The 22,576-nt window shown below is 39.8% G+C and overlaps 3 protein-coding genes across 3 annotated transcripts; 1 reads left to right on the forward strand and 2 right to left on the reverse strand.

The window, feature by feature from the left end:
* Positions 1-1,912: 1,912 nt before the first annotated feature.
* Positions 1,913-5,421, reverse strand: LOC123878875. The gene has a single exon (XM_045926245.1). It carries the CDS (start codon positions 4,122-4,124, stop codon positions 2,298-2,300), a length of 1,827 nt encoding a protein of 608 aa, XP_045782201.1. The 5' UTR covers positions 4,125-5,421; the 3' UTR covers positions 1,913-2,297.
* Positions 3,203-22,175, forward strand: LOC123878891. Its single transcript, XM_045926268.1, has 4 exons — positions 3,203-3,213; positions 16,561-16,565; positions 19,485-19,910; positions 21,332-22,175. Exons 3-4 carry the CDS (start codon positions 19,727-19,729, stop codon positions 22,072-22,074), a joined length of 927 nt encoding a protein of 308 aa, XP_045782224.1. The 5' UTR covers positions 3,203-3,213; positions 16,561-16,565; positions 19,485-19,726; the 3' UTR covers positions 22,075-22,175.
* LOC123878886 (protein ALP1-like) lies at positions 19,912-22,564 on the reverse strand. Its single transcript, XM_045926264.1, has 2 exons — positions 22,166-22,564; positions 19,912-20,866 (listed from the first exon to the last, which is right to left on the reverse strand). The coding sequence occupies exons 1-2, from the start codon at positions 22,459-22,461 to the stop codon at positions 19,978-19,980; spliced, it is 1,185 nt and encodes a 394-aa protein (XP_045782220.1). The 5' UTR covers positions 22,462-22,564; the 3' UTR covers positions 19,912-19,977.
* Positions 22,565-22,576: the final 12 nt, after the last annotated feature.

A 22,576-nucleotide genomic window follows, 5' to 3' on the forward strand; every position in this document is an offset into this window, starting at 1 on the left:
GTCCGCATCGACTAAGGCCAATAAAACTATAGTAAATGTTTTTTTGTAAGAAAAATAAAGGGAACCGCTATTCGGTGGTACTTCAATAATAACATGCTTTCCATCCAGTGCCCCAATGCAATTTGGAAAGTTCCATTGGCTTCTAAAACGCTGTTCTTTACGTTTCCAGTCTGCGTCTGTCGGTACGGGCATGACATTAGATGACAGCTTCTTAAATATGGCTGTACATGCCTCGTAAATAATTTGTCTAACAGTTGATTCACCAAGTCGAAAAGTAGTGGCTAATGACTTCATTGAATTTCCTGTTGCCAAATATCTGAAACAAAAAAAGCAATTTGGTTCAAACATCTTACATCTTTTGACTGATCCTAATGGCATGATTATCAGCCTATTTATGCTTTATGTTTTAACTTCACTAATACCTATTTTTTTCTTCCACAGCTACAACTTGCAGAGAAAGATGGAGACGAATAAGAGACAATTATAGACGCGCTAAAAAGTTAAGGAAAACAAAAAGTGGACAAGCTGCCACTAATATTAAGAAACCAAAATATGAAGATTTATTGTCATTCCTTAACCCCTATATTAGCAACGAGGATGAAACTTTTTCAAATTTTCCACCGAATAATGTTACCCAAGACTCAAGTAATGAGGATAATAGTCTTTTAGATGATATTCATAGCCGTGATAGCCCTGGTTCAAGTACTGCTGGTACTTCTCAAAGCACTATAGGAAATCGTCCTGGTTCTTTAGAAGACAGTTCACCTCGTCCTTATAAAAGAAATTGTAGAACTTTAGATACTCCACCACAGCTCTCACCGACACACTCGTTATTGCAAGAGTATTTAGAAAAAAAATACAGTGCCAATAAAAATGAATCACACAAAATAGTTGACTTTTTCAAGAACTTGGGGGAAACTGTTTCAAATTTTCCGGAAGATGTACAAATTCGTGTAAAACGTGAAGTTTTTAAAATAGTTACCGATGCAGAGGAGTTGGTTTTCAGGGACAAGTCTAAACCACAATATGTATTAGAATTATCTCAAGAGAGCGTGTCGCCCATAATCGTTGTAAATCCAAATGATGTTGATGCGCAACCTCCAAACCAAATAATAAAACCCACTTCAACAAACGTGAATCCAAATAATATTGACACACAGGAAGAGATTGATCTTGATGATAACGCATTAAATGCTTTTTTCAATTCTATTAAACAAAAACAAAATAACCAATGAATGGTATTTTGAATGATGGGATAATAAGAAGCCAAACACAAAGAGAAATGGAAGATGTTTGTAACGTGGTGAAGCAGTCGATGGTTCGTCGGCTACTCCGCCACGTACATTGATTAGGATTTACCCTATCGAGATTTCGGGGAACGGGGGTTTCGAGGAATAAAACCCGGATTACTATCTAACGTGCTTATTTATTTACAACCTTAACCTATTTTGCTACAGGCTAGTTTTATTTACACTCGTTATCGAACACGCGGGTATATCGGCACGGCGATCCGAAATGCTACAGTACGGAACCTACCACCCTTCTAGCGGTGCGGAACTCTAACGTGTCGCGGGACTCTAATCAACGGACGACCGAGGGTGGGTGTCGCGCGCGCGAGGGGAGAGACGGCGGAGCTGGTTACGGGGCAACGGGTTGCCGCGTACTCCAACACCTCCAGCGTCTATTCTGTGGTGGCGTCTGCCCGAGTTCCCACGAGCCGACCCAGTGCCCACAGAACGACTGACTGCAGTCGGCGGCCGCGGGCGTTATATACCCGCCCGCGGGTGTCGGTCGGCGGGAGGGAGGCGCGTCGGCGTCGACCGATCACGCATTCGCGGCGTGGCTGGAATTTTCCATCATATCTCATCGGTGCGGGTACTTCGTGCTTGCTTCGCTACAGACGGATCATGCATTCGCTGTGTGGCTGGAATTTTCCATCATATCTCGTCGGTGCGGGTACTTCGTGCTTGCTTCGCTACATCCTCCTCCCGGGAATGGAGACTTTTACCTGGAAAAGTCACAGCTATAAAAACAGAATTCGTGCCTGCAGCCCCTCAACCGTTAAACTAGTTTTACTGATATATTTATAGGTTAATTTTTCTTTTTGCCTAGTTGAGGGTATTCTGAATTTAATTTGTATTATCTCTTTTCCCCTTGTACACTTTGTACTGTTTGAATGTAAAAAATTTTTTTCGTTACGGGTAGTTTCTGATTTGCTTCTTGTGGCCAGTGATCTACGTTTCCACTGGACCGGTTGTTTCGGTTATGATCCCTGATTTTTGTTCATTTCGCGTTCACTATTCTTCATATTTTCTGGTTTTCGGTGTGTTGGTGTTTTCTACCCTTTTATAGTGAACGGATCTTAGCGTATGTCCCGGTGTTTTCCCCCTTTTCTTCTGATGTATTCGGTGTCCATTTTGATTATCGGTGTGGTAGTTCCATTGTACTGATTTATCTTGTTGCTTATCATGCGTTGAACGGTTAACAAAGTTTTTATTCCCCCATATCTTGTTAAAATGCATTCTTTTAGGGCGTTGACTACCACGCTCGTCGTTGCAGTCCTCAAGGCTTTTACTTCTGACCATTTTGTGAATTTGTCGTGAAAAACGATGATCCACTGGTGTCCCTTTGAGGAACGTGGTAGCGGGCCGATGAAGTCTGTTGTGACTACCTCCCACGGCTCTTCCGCGTTTTTTCATGTACATTAGTCCCAGTTTTTTGTTTTGTGTACTTTTGTGTTTCTGACATGTTTCACAACGGTTTACGTATTTCTTTACGTCTCTAAAAATCCCGGGCCAATAATAGCGTTGTGCTATTTTCTTAAAAGTCTTTGACGTTCCTAAGTGTTCGGTATTTGGTTCGTCATGGTTATATTTTAAAATGTTTTCTTTATCGGAATGTTTTGTGCATAACTTCCATTCGGTTGATGGATCTAGGTACCCTCCGTATCGTGGGTTTCTTATTCGCCTATATAGCTTGCCGTTGCGTATGCAGTAATCGGTTTGTGACTCGGGTGTCTTCGTAACCTTTGCTAGCTTTTTTGTGTACCAATCTTTCTCTTCTACTGTCGTTGTGCATACGTGGTTTCGTGACGCTTCGTCGGCTTTTGTGTTTTTTCTTTTTGACCTTGTTCTCTTTGCTTGTTCGAACGACGTCTTCCATCCTATTGTGAGTTCTAGCCTTTTCAGTAGGTCCATACCCATGATCATGACCGTCGTCGATGGCAAATATACAACCTGATGTGACAAGACTTTTCCGTTTACCTCTAAATCTAAGTTTATGGCTTTGTCTGTCGTTATTTGGGATCCGTCTGCCAACTTTATCGTTGTTTTCTTATTGACTATTCCCTGGCTGTATTCTTTAATCTGGTCCATAATTTCCTTATTGATGTATGTCTTTGTCGAACCCGTGTCCACGAGAGCTTTAAATAATTTTCCATGTATCTTTACTTCGGTGAATATTCTGTTGTCTTTTTCTGTTTGCGTGTGTATTGTATATGCTTGAGATTTGGCTTTGCTGGATTTGTCCGCTTTTTCTTCGCATTTTGAGCTTGGCTGGTTATGTCTTCGTTGCAATGGGCACGTCGGTTTTTCATGATTTTCTTTGTCCCGGTTTGCGTTTATATTTTCATAATCCCCTGCCAGTTGTATGAGTTCTGTGATGGTCTTGAAATCCTTTCTTCTAATGTAATACTTGTAGTTAAACCTCATATTGTCATATATCCGATCTAGTTTTTGCTCTGTGGTCAGTTTTCCATATCTCCTTATAAGAGTCTGTATGTCGGTCAAGTACTGCACGAAACTTTCCTTGGCTTCTTGATGCCTATTAATGATTGTTTCCAGAAGGTTCTTTTCGTAGTTCCTAGGGTAGTAGTATAATTTGAAACATTCTATGAAATCCTGCCACGATTTCCAATCTTGTTTATTGTTTCTATACCACAGTGATGCTTGGCCTTGTAGGCATCTTGGCATGACGTGTATTATCTTGTCTTTGTTTACTTTTAGAGTATCGGCTAATTCTTCTACCCTTTCTAGGAATTCTACCGGATCTTCTGTCGTGTCGAACGATATATCCCAGCGGGATATCGCTTTGTCAAACTCCTTTGTTTGATTTTCGCTCGTCATTGTGCAGTCTTGGAATGCGTCTTATTATATTTATTACTATTTACTTATATATTATATTTATTTATATATTATATTTATTTATTTACACGTTATCGGATTATTTATAATATTTATTTATTTTATACGGTACGGAGCTTATCTCCTATTTATCTATTATACACGGTGTGGAACTTATTTTCTCTTTATTTATTTTCAACGGTACGGAACTTGATTTATATTTATTTATCTCAATTACACGGTACGGGGTTCTTTTATCTCCCGACTATTGTGTATCTGTGTTTTTGTGTCTCTCTCCCCTTTCTGCGTGTTGTCCCTTCGGTAGGATGCTTGTTCTTGATTATGTCTGCCCGAATTGCCACGTGACCGACCGACCAAGAACTTGCATCCGATTCGCGCTAAGTTTTGTTAAGATAGTGTCCTATGTTTTCCGGTCGGATATTCACCCTTGTCGTCTGCCCGAATTTCCACGAGCCGACCTTTGCAAGAGCTTGTATCCGTAGTTATTTTCAAATTCCCGGTTACTATTGCTTTCCCCGTGTAACTAATGTTTCTGTTTCAATTTATTTTATACGGAACCCGGATGGCTGATATTTTAAATTTTATACGGAACCTTGATGCGTGCTACTTCGCGACGCGGAACCCGGACGGCCAGGTGGGTTATTTACGTGGGCGCCAAATGTAACGTGGTGAAGCAGTCGATGGTTCGTCGGCTACTCCGCCACGTACATTGATTAGGATTTACCCTATCGAGATTTCGGGGAACGGGGGTTTCGAGGAATAAAACCCGGATTACTATCTAACGTGCTTATTTATTTACAACCTTAACCTATTTTGCTACAGGCTAGTTTTATTTACACTCGTTATCGAACACGCGGGTATATCGGCACGGCGATCCGAAATGCTACAGTACGGAACCTACCACCCTTCTAGCGGTGCGGAACTCTAACGTGTCGCGGGACTCTAATCAACGGACGACCGAGGGTGGGTGTCGCGCGCGCGAGGGTAGAGACGGCGGAGCTGGTTACGGGGCAACGGGTTGCCGCGTACTCCAACACCTCCAGCGTCTATTCTGTGGTGGCGTCTGCCCGAGTTCCCACGAGCCGACCCAGTGCCCACAGAACGACTGACTGCAGTCGGCGGCCGCGGGCGTTATATACCCGCCCGCGGGTGTCGGTCGGCGGGAGGGAGGCGCGTCGGCGTCGACGGATCACGCATTCGCGGCGTGGCTGGAATTTTCCATCATATCTCATCGGTGCGGGTACTTCGTGCTTGCTTCGCTACAGACGGATCATGCATTCGCTGTGTGGCTGGAATTTTCCATCATATCTCGTCGGTGCGGGTACTTCGTGCTTGCTTCGCTACAGACGGATCATGCATTCGCTGTGTGGCTGGAATTTTCCATCATATCTCATCGGTGCGGGTACTTCGTGCTTGCTTCGCTACAGACGGATCATGCATTCGCTGTGTGGCTGGAATTTTCCATCATATCTCGTCGGTGCGGGTACTTCGTGCTTGCTTCGCTACATGTTGATTAATAATAGTTTTACTAGAGTTTAAGATTTTTGTACTGTGATTATTTTTGTTCTGTGATTTTGGGATAATAAAGAAACCAAACACAAAAAGAAATGGAAGATGTCGATTAATAATAGTTTTACTAGAGTTTAAGATTTTTGTACTGTGATTATTTTTGTTCTGTGATTTTGGGATAATAAGACGCCAAACACAAAGAGAAATGGAAGATGTTGATTAATAATAGTTTTACTAGAGTTTAAGATTTTTGTTCTGTGATTATTTTTGTTCTGTGATTTTGTGATAATATAATATTGACATTATGTGTTTCGTTTTTTTTTCTTTAAAATGAAAACATACCCTAACTAGCGCCACTGCTAACTATTAAAAAGACAAATACGTACGATCTCGCTAACAATTTAAGATACAATTTACACAGGATTAAATGGAGCATTAGGTCGTTTACGCTCTGCCTACCCCATTAGGGATAAAGGCGTGTTTATAAGTATGTATGTAAATGGGAGGATAAAAGGATAATCACTAGGTATGCTAAAGTGAAACTTACCTTAAACACACCACAAGCCGCTCTTCTGGTCCGATAGGCTCACGAAAAGTTGTAGTTTTTTTATGCAGATCCTCCTTTATTATTTCAAGTATTTGAAAATATCTATCAGAGGTCATCCGAAAATATCCCCAAAACTTCTTTTTGTCTGCTAAAAGATCGGGAAAAAGATGATGGTATTCGCCGAATATCTTTCTCTTGGAACAAATGGGATGTATCCATATTTTACGTTTTCTCTTTTGACGAACTTCTTGTCTACGCTGTTCATTAAATTCTTCTTCTAAAAGCAGGCAAAAAAACGAAAGTTCTTCGTCGGAGCTATCCATAGCACACTAATTCCGGCAGTACACTGTACTCAAAATCCGTCAATGCAATGCGACCCGGCCCGTCACAAATGTGCTAGGTACGCATTTTGCGCTGCGCTGCGGCCCGCCCCGCCCCGCTGCGGCCCGACACAATGTGCGCGATCCTTAAAAAAAGAGAATTTAAAACCAAATTCACGCTCTAGTATCAAGTTCCTCGGACAGATCTCGCCCCCACAGCTCAGTCCGCGCACGCGCTTCGACAGGACTGCACGCGTCGCCGCTTGAGTTAAAAAAACGTTGCAAAATTTTATCGCGCTTGCATGATTCTTGTGACAGTGACATTTTGACGTGTTCAGAACTTTCGTTTTAAGTGTGTATTGTTATTTGAATAGTATGTATCATTTATATTTATGGTGTGTATAAAATTACGAAATTATTTAAGTATTTTTATTTATTTGCTGGGGCGTCTATCCCTACTAAAAAGGATAGAGGCCCCACTATTGACTGAGTATAGACGCCCTTAGAGGCATCTATCCTCTATGACTTATTCACAGGTACTTAGGCTATAGGTAAGATTTTTTTAAATAACGTAACTATCTAGTTAATATGCAACTTAGTAGGAAAATTGACTTTCCAGTTTATTTATGAGCTGTTTATTTACATGTCGTACTTCACTGTACTTGTAAAAAATAATGTAGCGTATCACCTAATTTCATTTTTTATTTTAGACAAAATGCCGCGAAAATATAAAAGGAAAATAGGGGCACCCCGTTCGTGCTGCTTGGTCTGAAGAAGCCCTTTGCAAAGCTTTTGGGGAAATGGATAAAGGCCAAGTCGGAATAAATGAAATATCTCGTCGTTATGGTATTCCATCTCGAACTTTGAGGAGGCGATATGCTAAAAAAAACTGTGAAAAACTTACTTTGGGTAGGTAATTAATAGAGGAATTAATTGCCCTAATCAAATTCAATTTAGGAACTGTCTTCTTAGTTTGTTTTTTCATACTTGTCCTTTTTGAATCCTCAGTTTTTTTTCTGTACCTATTAATTTCTTTTTTTTTTTCAGGAAAACATCCCACACTGGACTTTGACAACGAGAAACGTCTCGTAGCGCACATACAAAAATTAGAAAAGGCAGGATTTCCCACAACACGACAGGATGTAAGAAGACTCGCTTTTGAATTTGCCGAGAAACTGGGTTTGGAAAATCCTTTTAACAAAGAGACACGTATGGCTGGTCAGCACTGGCTCAAATCATTTCTTGAACGACACCCAGAACTCAGTATTCGCCAGGCAGAAAGTTTGTCTATTGCAAGGGCTCAAGGATTAAATCGAGATGAAGTAAACAAAATGTTTGAATTGTTGCTGAAAATACTAACTGAAAATGATTTGATCGATAAACCTGATCGAATTTATAATATTGACGAAACTGGAGTTCAAATGAACAATAATCCTGGTAAAGTTATTGCTACTAAAGGTGCCAAAGTAGTAAATTCCTTCACTTCTAGCGAAAAAGGTGAGACAATGTCAATTATAGCTTGCTGTAACGCTGTTGGCAACTATGTTCCTCCGGTGGTCATTATCAAGGGGGTCAATAAAAGACCAGAGTTCCAAGAGGGTCTTCCGCCCGGAGCCAACGTGTACATGAACAAAAAATCTGCCTACGTCAACTCAGAACTCTTTCAAAAGTGGCTGAAAGAACAGTTCGTGCCAATAAAACCACAGGGTAAGGTTTTGCTTATACTTGACGGGCATTCATCTCACTCTACTGCTATTGATTTACTAGAATTAGCACAAGAAAATGACATCATATTGTTCTGTTTGCCAAGCCACACTACACAGGCTTTACAACCGCTTGACCGGAGTTATAAAGCGAAGTAAGTTTTGAAAGGTTTAAAAAAACTTTTTTAAACCTTTCAAAACTTACTTCGCTTCAGAAACTAAAAACTGGATGTTGAGTCACAAAGATCGAAAAATAAATCGATACATTGCTGGAAAATTAATAGGTAACGCATGGGCTCGCGCTGCTACCTCTTCTAATGCTGTGAATGGGTTTCGTGCATGTGGTATTTTCCCGTACAATCCTTCTGCTATTCCCGACAGCTACTTTGCTATCTCTGATAACAGCTTTCAAAATGTAGATGAAGGAAACCTTGCTCAAGACCAACCAGTAGCAAGGGAACTCGACGCTAATGCTGATGTGAATTCATATTATGTTGAGCCCCAGCCTGGTCCATCGTCGTCAACTATCAATAGAGAGCGGGAGCCTGATTTCGAGTTCTTACTATATGAAGATCTTGCAGCGGACGCAATTATTATTCCCTTAGAAGGAAATGTCAGTCCGTCCATACTTTCTCAGAATCATAATGTTGAAACTGTAGAAGTCATAACTCCAAGTAAATATCTTAACGAATGTTCACCTATCCCGAAAATTCCTGTTCCATTATACAAAAGAGGCAAGCAAGGTGCTGCCGTTTTAAATTCAGAAGAACATATTAACTCTAAGAAAGCTAAGTTGAAAGGTAAAGCTAAGAAGCAAACACCAGACAAACCTAGAAAAAACACCCAAAAATCAGTTCCTAAAAAAAAAAGACCGAGGTTTAGTTCTGAAAGTGAACAAGAGCTCGATGAATCAGATTCTGACCAGACCGAATCTGATAAAGAAAATACTCAATGCAGAGAATGTTTCGATGACTATGCAAGTACCAAGTCCACGGCGGACTGGATTCAGTGTCTGATGTGTAAACTCTGGTTACACGAAGACTGCACTCTATATGGCGATTACTGTAATAGATGTGGACACAAGAAGAAGCTTGCAGCTCTAAAAGCTAACCTGGCCAAAGTGAATTCAAAGAATAAATAACCTGGCCAAAGTAAACAGTATCTCTATATTTGTTATTTGAAAATTTTGATTATTGTTATTTTTTTTTAAGAAGGAAGCTTTGTTTTTTCCCAAAGAAGTCTTAAGGGACGGATTTGTTTTAAGTTTTATTATTCCTAAATTTAGTTCTGTAAAGTTTTAAATAATTTTTAATAGACGTTGTTAAGTTGCTAAGTTTACCCAAAGAATGATTGAAAGACTGAGCCTTTTGTTCCTATAAAAGTGCCATTTACTTCAGTTTTACGGTATATTTGGATAAGAAAACCTTATAATATATTATTGCAACTAAGAAAGCAAATAAACATTTTATTTAATTTTCTACGAATTTTTTTTTTAATACGGAGGCATCTATCCCATTGTAGGGCATCTATACTCATGTCGAAATTTTGCCAGGGGCAACTACCCCATACAGTAGGCGTCTATCCTCAAACAATAAGTTTTTTTAAGAGCCGAATATCTACAAATCTACGGTATGCATTGAATAATGATATGAGTAGATAGTAAGTATAAGGACTATAATTGTTACAAATAGTTAACTCACTCGAATAGTGCTTTAAAAAAAAAAGTTATAGTCAGCTTACAAAAAGTGGGGCATCTATCCCACTTTTACCCTATCTGTGTGTCTGTGTATCTGTATGTGGCACCGTAGCGCCCTAAACTAATGAACCGATTTTAATTTAGTTTTTTTTTTGTTTGAAAGGTGGCTTGATCGAGAGTGTTCTTAGTTATAATCCAGGAAAATCGGTTCAGCCGTTTGAAAGTTATCAGCTCTTTTCTAGTTATTACTGTAACCTTCACTTAATTTTTAATTTACACTTGTTTAATGTCTTCTTTTAAACCCTTCTGCAAAATCTCTTGCCAACTAGTGGCAATATCCTTATGTATAGGTAGTCCTAATTCACAGGGGCGTCACCCAACAATGAAAGAATTGAACCTTCTAGTTCAGGGTCAGTACTTCCCTCCGGACCTGGGACTGCAGAATCGGCACCACTGTCTTGCAAAACTGTCGTTTCGACAGCTGTTCCAGGCAATGCCGTCGCTGACACGATGTCTGGACGTTCATCGTCATGTATGGCCGTGGTGTCAAAATACACCGACAAAGGACCACATAATGCGTATTCTCCGCCAGTATTTTTTACTGCCGATAAAGTTCTTCAGTAATTTTTTACATAAATCGACCATTTTTGTCAGACCACCTGGTGTAAATTATGAAACTTGTACAGATTTGTAGCTGTGATTTAAAAACTATTAAAGATAAGTCTCATTTTATGGTTGACTAGCTGATGCCCGCAGCTTCGCCCGCGTAGATTTAGGGTCTGAAATCCCGTGTATCTGCATGTATGTGTAAGCTTATCTGTAATAGCCCGTCCCGGGGAAGCAACGTGTTTTTGTACCACGTAAAACATTTAAACGGATGATCCTTTAAAAATCCCGAGGGATCACCAGGATTTAGGAATGCAATTCCTTACAGCATCAGGGTTGAGAAGTTGGGTCCTCGAGGTTAACGACAAAGTCTTAACTTCAATATCAATCAATTTATAACCGACAGTTTCTAAATCCCATCAGTATTGATGGTGAGGTCCCCTGTGGTGGAAATTTTGGGTAGGAATTGCCCGAGACTAACCTGGTTTTAACTCCTTCGATAGACCTGGATATTCTTCTGCACTGGTTTCAAAAAAAATAATTAGGAACTTCCTAATGAGTCTCCTCCCATTTTTAAAAGAGATACCTAAAAATCGTAAGTTAATTATACGTTCAAGACTACAACAAGTACTTATTGATGAACAGAATGCTCATGCTTCATCTGTGGTACAGAAAGAAAGTTCTACTGATTTGGCTCAGTTCAGTGATGAATTCAATATGTCACCAAATACTTCAACACTAGGAGGGCAATCGCAACAACCTTTTTTAATGTCACAACAACCATCAGCTGTTACTCACTATGTTATGCAATTCAATCCTGACTCAAATATTTAATGTCCTCATTGTCATATCTTCATTTGAATAAAGAATTATTATTTAAAAATATATCGAAAAAGCATTTTTTAACCCCCAACCCAAAAAGAGGGGTGTCATAAGTTTGACGTGTGTATCTGTGTATCTGTCTGTGGCATCGTAGCGCCTAAACGAATGAACCGATTTTAATTTAGTTTTTTTTGTTTGAAAGGTGGCTTGATCGAGAGTGTTCTTAGCTATAATACAAAAAAATGGTTCAGCCGTTTAAGAGTTATCAGCTCTTTTCTAGTTTTCTTGTAGAAAAGAAGGTTAGATAACCGTTAGGTTCATAATATTATGTCAATTGACAAATGTCAAGCTGTCAAGATGGACGTTGCCTAAATACATAATTATTTATTCGAAAATGATGTTTTGGAAAACTCAGATACTTTAGATAGTAGGCGCGAAATAGTCCAAGAAAATCAGTTCAGCCGTTTGAAAGTTATCAGGTCTTTTCTAGTTACTGTAACCTTTACTTGTCGGGGGTGTTATAAATTTTTTATTTACACCTTGGATGAAGGATTAAATGGATAGGCACTAACTTCAAAACGCGTGTCAATTATTTTTGTGTGCGCACGTCATTTTATCACTGTGTGCACAATCTAGAGTTGGGACGGCGAATTTGGGTATATCGATATTACATCAAAATTAATTTTCTATGTTACTACGACTGACCACGTGCAATATATACTCCATGCTAATATTATAAATACGAAAGTGTATCTCAGTCTGTCAGTTAGCTTTTCACGGCCCAGCAGCTTAACCGATTTTAATGAAAGGTACAGAGTTACCTTGGGAGCGGACATAGGCTACTTTTATCCCCGAAAAATCAAAGAGTTCCCATGGGATTCTTAAGGCCCATCCGTTGTACCGATTTATATGAAATTTGATACATTACCTATGTTATATGTATAAAAAGCTGCTTACGTCCTGAAAATTGACGTAAGCAACTTTTTACCCCAGAAAATTAAAGATTTCCCATGGGATTTTTAAAAACCTAGGGTAATTCCGGGGGAGATGGCCCTATTAACTTTGAAGTCTGATTGTCAAAGAATCATAATAAATCAAACGATTACTTTAATCACAAACGAAACTTTAATTATATTTCTTATTAAATGTTAACAATAATCAGTCTTAAAATAAACAAAAATAATCATTCAGGCATGAAATAAAAATCTTACGATTGGCCATCTCTCCCCGTTTGTCCGGGTATGATGGCCATAGGAGTGGGGGAGTGATAGCCAGTACTCTTTTTCCCTTTCCCTTTGCCCTTACGTCCTTTCAACTCCTTCTTTTTCTTATTGCCGCAGACGGAGCACATATTATCCTCAAACTCCGTACAATTTTCATGCGTCCAGAGCATACAAATAATACATTGCAGCCAGTCTTCGACGAGTTGGGTCTTATAATAATTTTCTCCACAGCCTCTACAGTTATCTTCTTCTTTGTCGTCGTTCTCACTTTCAGAAGTATCACAAAGGGACATGGGGACTTCTTCACAGCTACTGTCTGAGATCCTTCGAATGGCTTTCCGTTTTCTAACAGTCTTGTTTTCCTTATTTCTATCAGTCTCTATTTCTTGTTTAATCTTCTTTGGTCTCTTGAGCTTCTCTTCCTTTTCTTTTTCTTTTATTTTTTGCTTGGCGATGTAATCTTCAGACGTCAAAAGCATACTAACCTGCTTGGCGCGTTTACAGGCTTCTTTAATTTTGTTAGGCAACGGCGATATTTCATTCAGTACTTTTGTTGGTGTAGGTTTGTCATAATAAGATATCGGAGTTTTGGAAGTACTCGGGCCAAGTTCTAGCTGCGCTGATTGAGTCCTTTCAAGGTTCTCACGCTGACTTTCTCCAAGTGCTTCCAGGTTGCTACCAAAAGCGTAATCGGGTATAGCTCCTGGATTTAATGGAAAAACTCCAGTGGCTCTAAATCCGGATGTTGCATTATCACTGGTGGCTGATTTTCCCCAAGCTTGATTAAGTAGGGATCCAAACTGATGTCTCGTGAGTCGCCGTCCAGGGTGCTGTTTCATCCACAATCTGCACGATTCATAAAAATAAGTTTTAAGAGACTTAAAAACGGCAACGTCTAGTGGCTGTAGATAGTGTGAGGTATGACTTGGCATCGATAGCATGATAATGTCATTATCGTTGGCAAATTGCAGCATTTTGACAGAATTGCAATGGGTAGAGTGACCATCGAGCAAAAGCAGCACTTTCCCGGCTGGTTTCCTAGGCAGGAAATGAGATTTCATCCATTCTAGAAATAAATCTGAGGTTATGTAGGACGATTTTGGGGACATAAAAACCAGTGATCCTGGCGGCAAACCATCTTCAAATTCTGGTTTTTTTCTTTTCCCTTTCATTATGCATGTGGGGGGCAAAAAGTTACCTTCCGCATTACAACAGGCTATGACGGTAATCGTTTCGCCTTTTTCAGTGGACGTCGACATAGCTACAGCTTTCGAGCCCCTTTCAGCCAAAACATATCCCGGTTTATTGTTTAGTTGTAACCCTGTCTCGTCCATATTAAATATATTGCCAGGTTTTTCAAGCAAATCATTTTCAGTCAGTGTCTTCTCAATCATCTCGAAATAAGCACTTACTTCGTCTTTATTCATTCCTCTACCTCTTGCGTAAGATACTCCTTCTGATTTTCTTAAAGAAATATCAGGATTTCTTTTTAAAAAGAGTTGTAGCCAATCATAGCCCGCCTTCTCATTTGATTCATTGAATCGGTGTTTAATTTCCAATTGCTCAGCGAACTGGAATGCAATTTTTCTTAGGTCGTCCATCGTCAACGGAAATCCTTTAGCCTGCATTTCTTTTATGTGTTTACATAATCTCTTTTCATTAGCAATGCCAAACGTAGAAGATGGACCCATAGGCCCTTTTTGGTCGTTATTAAGTTTAAGTCTTCGTTCTAACGTTTTTCTAGGTAAATTATAAATAATGGAAGCCCTGTACACCGACATATTTCCATTTCGCACTTCAGCCATGGCTTTTTTTAAATCTTCTTCTTCCCAAACCCCCCGAGCAGCTGTTGCTTTACGCACGTAGGTATTGGGCATCTGTAAAAGAATGTTTTGATTAATATATATACCTATACCTAAACTAAAATACCGCAACGACATAAAAACATTATATGGCTAACTCACCCTGAAAATAATAGGCCATCTATCCCGATTGTTCGGGAGAGATGGCCATATGAATTAAAAGAAGAAACATACCACTATGATTCATAATTTATAGGTTAGAATGCGTGTAAACTTAATTACTTTACAATAACTGTGCTAAAACATGCAAATATTGTAAAATCTTTTTGCGACCACGTAATATGATAACCCCTTGCCTTATATTGAGCATTCAATCAAACAAAAAAGTGGAATTTACTTACCTTTTCATTTATTTTTTTGACAAAAACTCACGGACATTTGTCGCCGGTCGCGAAACGAAGCGTACTAAATAAATATTAGTGCCATCTATTGCCCAATAGACGTATTTTTATTTATTGGCCATCTCTCCCGTACGGCCATCTCCCCCGGAATTACCCTATATCAAATCTTTGAAAAGAGCAACCGCCGAGTTTCTTGCTGGTTCTTCTCGGTAGGAAAGGCATTCCGAACCAGTGGTAGATGCTTTTGACGATTCAAAAGAACTTGTAAAAGTCTAATTGAATAAAAATATTTTGAATTTGAATTTGAATTTGAATTGGATTTGTAACCCATTTCAAGACCCCCTAGCAACTGGTATGTCAACAAAAGCAAGTGAAGAACTAATTCATTTATCAGAAGATTCGTCACAAAAAAATTGTTTCAATCGTAAGCAATTAACGAAATTCTGGCTCTCGGTTGCTGGTAGTCATCCATGCCTGTTTGATGAAGCTATGAAAGTGAGGGGAGGACCCCTTTACTACCTCATACTTATGTGAGGCTGGGTTTTCGAATATGGTGAACATTAAAACTAAATCACACTAATATTATAAAGGCGAAAGTTTGTATGTGTGTGTGTGTGTGTGTGTGTGTATGTTTGTTACTCCTTCACGCAAAAACTACTGGACGGATTTGGCTGAAATTTGGAATGGAGATAGATAATATCCTGGACTAGCTGATACCCGCGACTTCGTTCGCGTGAATGTAGGTTTTTTAAAATTCCCGTGGAAACTCTTTGATTTTCCGGGATAAAAAGTAGCCTATGTGCTAATCCAGGGTATAATCTATCTCCATTCTAAATTTCAGCCCAATCCGGCCATTAGTTTTTGCGTGAAGGAGTAACACACACACACGCACGCACGCACGCACGCACGCACGCACGCACGCACGCACGCACGCACGCACGCACGCACGCACGCACGCACGCACGCACGCACGCACACACACACACACACACACACACACACACACACACTTCTGTTACTTCACAACACGCTTTTAACGCTTAAATTTCCTAGAGATGGGTCCCGAGTTTGTAAACTTAAATCAGATGAGTCGTAGCCCAGTCAACTTTGGGAACCCCTGTACTAGACAGTCAGGGTAGGCGAAGATACTCCGCTATAGATCGAGCAGAGATCATGGCGGAGTGTATGGAGGACCAATTTATCCCCAACCCATCGGCCAACGACGACGCTGTGTAGGTATATTCACCACGCGGTGATCCAACATCAAATAGAGGACTTCCTGTCGGCCCAGACTCTCCGCTCAGGGGAGACGACTTCATCTCTCCGTTAGAGCTGAGGAACTCCACGGAGATGGTGAATTCAGTAACATTCCGTAACTAGGTACCTAGTTATTTTATACTGGGTACCTAGGTGCTATTTATTTATTTACTAGCTGATGCCCGCAGCTTCGCCCGCGTGGATTGGTCAGATCCCCTGCAGCATCAGGATTGAGGAGTTGGACTCCAAATTTTTTATGAAACAATGTCGCAAAGTTCCTCTATCGATTAAAAAAGAAATGACGCAAATCGGTTCAGAAATCTCGGAGATTTTGGTGTACATAGGTAGAAAAACACAACTCCCTTTTTGAAAGTCGGTTAAAAAAGTAGCCTATTTTACACCCTGGTCAATCCTCTACTTGTATGTGAAAATCCCGTTAAAATCGGTTCAGCCGTTCCAAAGATTAGCCTTTTCAAACAGACAGACAGACAGACAGACAGACAGACAAAAATTTTAAAAACGTGTGATTCAGTTATGGTATCGTTCAAATAACCATATGACCTTAATATGTGGTAGTTATTTCAAAATTACAGACAGACACTCCAATTTTATTTATTAGTATAGATTTATTTATTCAAAGGTACACAAAACAGGTTGTAACTAAAAATGGTCCAAACATAAAAACAAAAGATCCTAATCTAAGTGACAACCCCTAATAGGTGCACACAGCAATACTATAGCTAATAATAAGCTATAAGGGAAGCATCGAGCTTGGGCCCCCCGCGTTAACACTCCGGCCGGATGGATGCAACTTGAGGACAGCGAACGCCAAAACTACGGTGTATTAGGCCCCGGAGCGCCGACCAATGTAGCCTCAGACCACCAACGGGCACCAGACCATGCTTAAATAACTACATTTTTTTTTATTCACTATAGGTAAGCGCTTGACCACAATCACACCTGATGGAAAGTGATGGGTTATTGATTGCTGCAAAATGCATTATGGGCTAACAATAGCACAAATTCTTGCCTACGATACGCGAAAGCGTTAAATTTAAAATATCCCACGAAATGTGATGAAAACCAAATAGCCGGCTTAGAGTGGATGCGTAAGTATAGAGAAAGAAACGCCAACCAAAGTCAGCGAAAACCGGAAAATACAAGCGCAGCTAGATCATTCGCCTTCAATAAGACTGCAAGTCCATGAGTTCTATAGTAATTTGTCTAATGTGTAACCACTTTGTCCCCCGTTGCGTAGAACTGTCCTTGGCGCCAATTCTCCTATTTGAGGGTTGTGTAAAACTCTTAACCTCAACAGCTCTGTCGTCGACATTAACTCTGACTCTTTGTATAGGTTTCGGGAAAAGATTTTCGTATCGTGGAAGTCTTGAGTCTTACCAGCTAAAATTTCAAACCACACTTTACGTTTAGCCATAGTTAGTTTAGATTATTAGATACACTTCATTCATTCTTTCTTTTTTGTTTATCTTTATCCACTTAATTATCATCGTTGTACCTATTAATAGGATTATATATTTTTTTGTAACTTAGTTGTTGTAAATGTTGTGTTCACTTGTAAATAGCGACTACATTTAGCAAATAAGTTTAGATAATGTACTATTTTTAATGTTTAATGTAAGTAGCTGTAAGTGAACCTAATTAATCAAAATAAAAATAAAATAAAAAATAATGTGTTACAGCGACAAAATTTAACTGCCGGCAGGATATCACATCACACTAATATTATAAAGGCGAAAGTTTGTGTGTGTGTGTGTATGTTTGTTACTCCTTCACGCAAAAACCACTGGATGGATTTGGCTGAAGTTCGGAATGGAGATAGATAATATCCTGGATTAGCACATAGGCTACTTTTTATCCCGGAAAACCAAAGAGTTCCCATGGGATTTCGAAATACCTAAATCCAAGCGGACGAAATCGCGGATTTGGAAAAGGATAATGCTGGCTAGACGTTTCGAATCATTGATTGATTAATTATTTGGTATGATCTTTAAAATCTGCCCAGATCTTTAGATTGCCAATAAACTGGCCCACCAGTTTGGCGAGATATAAAATGTTAAAAATAGGTAAAATTTGTGTGAATAAATAAATAAAAAAAAAATCTATTAATACCCTGGGCTGTCTTGAGCTTTTCTGATATATTGTCACCAAAAAGATACTTCCCTGGCACTGCGTCCATAACTATGTCTTGCCGCTGCCTCCTTTTGCGAGGAGGTGATGTCTGCAAAGGAGGCGGCAGAAAGTGAGAGGGAAATTTCGGTGGTGGATCCCTCTCGAAGGAGACGCAGCGGGCGCCGAAGGGCAAATGACGACCTCCGGCCTCCATGAGTTGCCGACCTGCGGGTTCACGGGCGTAAGGGGCGTTCGTCAACCGATACATAACCAGGTCAGGAGGTAGCACGCCGTGTTCCGGGTGCGCTTCTGAGACGGAGCTGGTAGCAGCCAGCCTAGCGATGGGACCCGTCCGCTTGGCGGCGGGTCAAGACCTGGCGGGAGTGCGGTGAATACTACCTTAGTGATACCCGCGCAACCGCCAGTCCGTTGAGGAACAAACTCAGGTTTTAGTGGGTGCAAGCCCCACAACCTCTCCGTTTCCCCGGACGGAAGGGTATGCGTTAGGCATTTCCTGTGTATAAAAAAAAAAAAAAAAAACTATGTCTTTCATCTTATTATTTATTGAATTTATTATATGTGTTCTTCTCCTCTTGGTTTCAAGTTGATATAAGTCGCATAAAGTGCGACAGGCATCGCTCATCGGTCTTAATAAGGCTGATTATATTTCAATGTTTTGTAAATTGTTATCGGGGTCGTTTACTATCGAGTCTACCGATTTGCCAAGAGCAGACAATGCTATCCCGATCTGCTTCTCTCTGTGAAATATAGCAAAATCCCGTTTTACTAGAGGCTCTGTTAATGCTGCCTTTACTTCGGGATTTAGGATTAGCGGTATCAATATTTCTAAATTATTAGGTACTAGAGGATGCCCGCGGCTTCGCCCGCCTGGATTTCCGTTTTTTAAATCCCGCAGGAACTCTTTGATTTTCCGGGATAAAAAGTAGCCTATGTCCTTCCCCGGGATGTAGCCCATGTCTGTACCAAATTTCATCAAAATCGGTTCAGCGGTTGGGCCGTGAAAACGTAGCAGACAGACAGACAGACAGACACACTTTCGCATTTATAATATTAGTATGGATAGGATATAATTTGATTAAGTCTTTTTAACCCCCGACCCAAAAAGAGGGGTGTTATAAGTTTGACGTGTGTAGGGTAAAAGTGGGATAGACGCCCTTGGAGGATAGACGCCGCACCTTAAAGGATTGAGCACATTATGCCGGGCCGCAGCGTGCTGGGGCGGAGCGCAAAAATCCGCTCAAATTGCTTCAATACAAATTGTATGAAATAACGCACACTGTGTCGGGCCGCAGCGGCTCGCATTAGGCTAAGTTCATATGGCCGCGCGGTACCGCGCGGAACTACGAACCGCGCGGCACAAGATCAATATAAACGATAATTATCGTCTACATTACCGCGCGGTACCGCACGCCAACGCGCGGCGCGCTCTGACCCGCGCGCAAGATCTAGAACCGCGCGCTGCCGCGCGGCACAAGTATTTCAAACCTGTATCGACCTGTTCAGTTGATCCGCGCGCCTTGAGACGGAAAGACACATAGATCGATGCAATGAGTACCGAAGATGACATTGTGCCTATCGATTTGCTTATCGACGAAATCGAAAAAAGAGATGCGATTTGGAATCTTAACTCTAAGGATTATTCAAATAAAATATTAAAAAGAAGGTCTTGGGAAGAACTAGTTTTAATTTTTTGCAAAAATGATGATTCCGAAGAAAAAAAGAAAAATTTGGGTAAGTTTTTTTTTAATTAGTTTTATTTATTTAAAATAAGTTTTATAAAATCATAGGTAGGTACCTATTACACCATTTTATCTTGCCAATCTAATTTACCTTCAGTAACAAAATAATTTGTGAATTTAGTTCGAATATTATCTACTTCATGGATTGCTCGTCCACTGTTAGTTGGATTCACATTAGGTAATGGCGCTGGATTGATCATATCATCCTGATTTATACCATCTCTCATCCTTACCAAGTTATGTAAAACACAAATAGCTTTGACGATATCAACAGCAAAATCTATCTTCACGTCTATTGGCCGGTGTAAGATACGCCACTTGTTACACATTATGCCAAATGTACATTCGACATACCTTCGTGCTAAAGAAAGGCGGTAGTTAAATATATTTTTTTCTTTTGACAACATTTTACCACCATAGGGTCTCATCAAATTTTTAGTCATAGCGAAAGCCTCGTCAGCTACAATTACGTATGGTAGTTTAAATGCATCGCTCTCATTATTTGTGATAGATCTAGGCTCTGGTAAGTTCAACGAATTTTCTGAGAGTTTTTTGAATAATGACGTTTCCTTGAAAACACCCGAATCACTGTCTTTTCCGTAAGCTCCAACGTCTATCCATATGAAGCAATAGTTAGCATCACATAAAGCCATTAAAACTAATGAGAAAAAGTGTTTGTAATTGTAATACATTGATCCTGATTCTGGTGGCTGTATTAAACGAACGTGTTTGCCGTCCAACGCTCCAACACAATTTGGAAAATATGCTTTATTTTCAAATTGTATAGATATTTGTGTCCAGATTTCTTTTGTTGGTGGACTCATGACCAAAGTTTTTAAATTTCTCCATAAAACTTGGCACACTTGCTTAATTATACCCGATATCGTAGACTTGCCAATTTTATAACCATATTGTAACTCTGCAAATGAAGAACCAGTTGCTAGGTACCTGTAACATAATAGTTATTTAAGATACACGTGCATAAAGTAGATCTTTACCGAATAAGTGCTACAGTGAAAACACAAGCATAGCGAGTGTTTACAGTGTGGCACGCGAGCATAAAGTGCATATGCTCACGTGCCACGATAAATATTCCATTTCTATTCCTACTCCTATTCCTCGTCAAATTCCTATTCCCATACCTATTCCTACCCCTACTTACTCCTATGCCTACTCCTATTCCTATTCCTAATTCTATGTCTATGTCTATTTCTTTTAAGTAAATCTTTACTGAATAAGTGCTACAAAGAAAACACATTCATAGCGAGTGTTTACAGTGTGGCACGTGAGCATAAAGTGCACAAAGTACAATTTGCATAAAGTAGGTCATAAGGACTCTTTATGCACCCGTATCGTACAACATTTTTCAATAGTTTTGCAATGAAAACTAATAATTAATTATTTACTTTCTAGGATCGATTTTGCAAAAAAAATGGAAAAATTTACGAGATGCCTATGTAAAAGAACTTAAGAAAACAAAACATTTGAAGTCCGGTTCCTCAGCATCAACACCATCTTCATTTGCGTATTTCCAAAGATTGTCATTTCTTAAACAAGTTGTCCAGAAACGAAAAACTGACAACAGCCTTGATGTTGCGGAAGTTACAGAGAATCCTGATTTGGATAGTGCAGTTAACAGCAGCGGCGTTCAAGCTTCAACAGAAAATGTGCTCCGGAAAAAATTCAAACTTCACCCTGCCGATGAACATTTTGCAAATCTTTTACAACAAAGCATAAATACTCGAAATAATAATGCAGCAGAAAAGAAAGATGACGATGAAGATAAATTATTTTGTCTTTCATTGGTTAGGGAAATAAAAAAAGTTCCTGAAAACCGGCGTTTAAAACTGAAAATTGAAATTTATAATTTATTAGAACGATACCAAGCTACACGAGCACAGCCACTTGAAGATTTTAACTACCCGTCTACTTCATATAGCTCACAACGACCACCCAGAAACTATCATGCTTCATTTCAAAGTTCTCAATATAGCAACCCAATGCAGTACTCTGATAGAGAATCAACACAATATGGCTATACAACTAGTTCATACACTTCACCTCCCACAAGTTCATCGCAAGTAACATCACCCCCGGGTGATGTTACTTGTGACCCGTCATACGAAGATTCTCAAGAATTAGATCTGTTCAATTAAACTAAAAGTTAATTTGCCAAGAAGCCTCGCTCATAATTTCTTATTTTTTATAATTTTTACTGTGATTATGATTAATAAACAGTTAACTTACCGCAATGTTACAATGAGTTTTTCTTTTGGTGATATGCAATATCTTACAGCATTTTCACTGGATTTTAAATCATTTTCAATGAAATCGTATAAAAAATCAAAGGTTGCAACTGACATACGGAAATAATTAAAAAATTTTTCTTCATGTAACCTCAACTCAGGGTATAAGGTGACAAACAGGCTTGAAGAAAGTCTGTCACTTAATATTGGATGCACCCAGTATCGCCTTTGTCGTCTTCTGCGACGTCTCAGTCTTCTATATAAAATCCACAAGCAAATTGCCTCCTCCACGTCCATTGTATATCAATGTTAATGCCAGACTGGCGCTCGTATATACCCTGTCATGTGAACTCTAACATCGCGCGGCGGCGCGCGGTGCCGCGCGGCCATATGAACTTAGCCTTATTGCGCG

This window comes from Maniola jurtina, chromosome 26 (genome assembly GCF_905333055.1).
Source record: "Maniola jurtina chromosome 26, ilManJurt1.1, whole genome shotgun sequence".
Lineage (NCBI taxonomy): Eukaryota > Metazoa > Arthropoda > Insecta > Lepidoptera > Nymphalidae > Maniola > Maniola jurtina.